General features: G+C 49.6%; 1 protein-coding gene across 1 annotated transcript in view; it reads left to right on the top strand.

Moving 5' to 3' along the window:
- LOC119582085 overlaps positions 1-381 on the top strand; it is a 36,499-nt gene that overhangs the window by 18,626 nt on the left and 17,492 nt on the right. The window contains exon 9 of the mRNA XM_037930332.1: positions 29-319. Coding sequence (XP_037786260.1) covers positions 29-319 — 291 coding nt within the window. The remainder of the gene's footprint in view (positions 1-28; positions 320-381) is intronic.

The raw sequence follows: 381 nt of genomic DNA, 5'->3' as shown, positions 1-381 counted from the left end.
TGCCTGTAACAGTCTCCGCTTAATGCAGACACGAATGGATACCACAATCCCACATATCAAGCTCCAGCCGCTACCTTCCGCGCGAGCCGAGGAGAGACGCTGAAAATCTCCCTCAGTAAGACGGACGGGATGCCCTCTCATGTGTTCTTGAAGAAATTCCCCAAGAGCTGGGGAACCGACACCCCCAACTGGACCCTCCCCTTGACCTTCCGCTCCGTGCAGCCTCACCACAAGGCCATTTACAATGCTGGTAATTCGCAGGAGGGGAAAATTGACAAGATTCACTCCCAAGGAGCATATTTCGAAATTATGGTCAGAGGTGGGTATCGTGTGTTTAAGATGAACTGTATTTAAAAGAAAGATGAATATGTCGATAACGTG

Source organism: Penaeus monodon, chromosome 15 (assembly GCF_015228065.2).
Source record: "Penaeus monodon isolate SGIC_2016 chromosome 15, NSTDA_Pmon_1, whole genome shotgun sequence".
Classification (NCBI taxonomy): Eukaryota; Metazoa; Arthropoda; class Malacostraca; order Decapoda; family Penaeidae; genus Penaeus; species Penaeus monodon.
The sequence above is the reverse complement of the archived record's forward strand: the minus strand, read 5'-3'. Positions and strand labels throughout refer to the sequence as shown.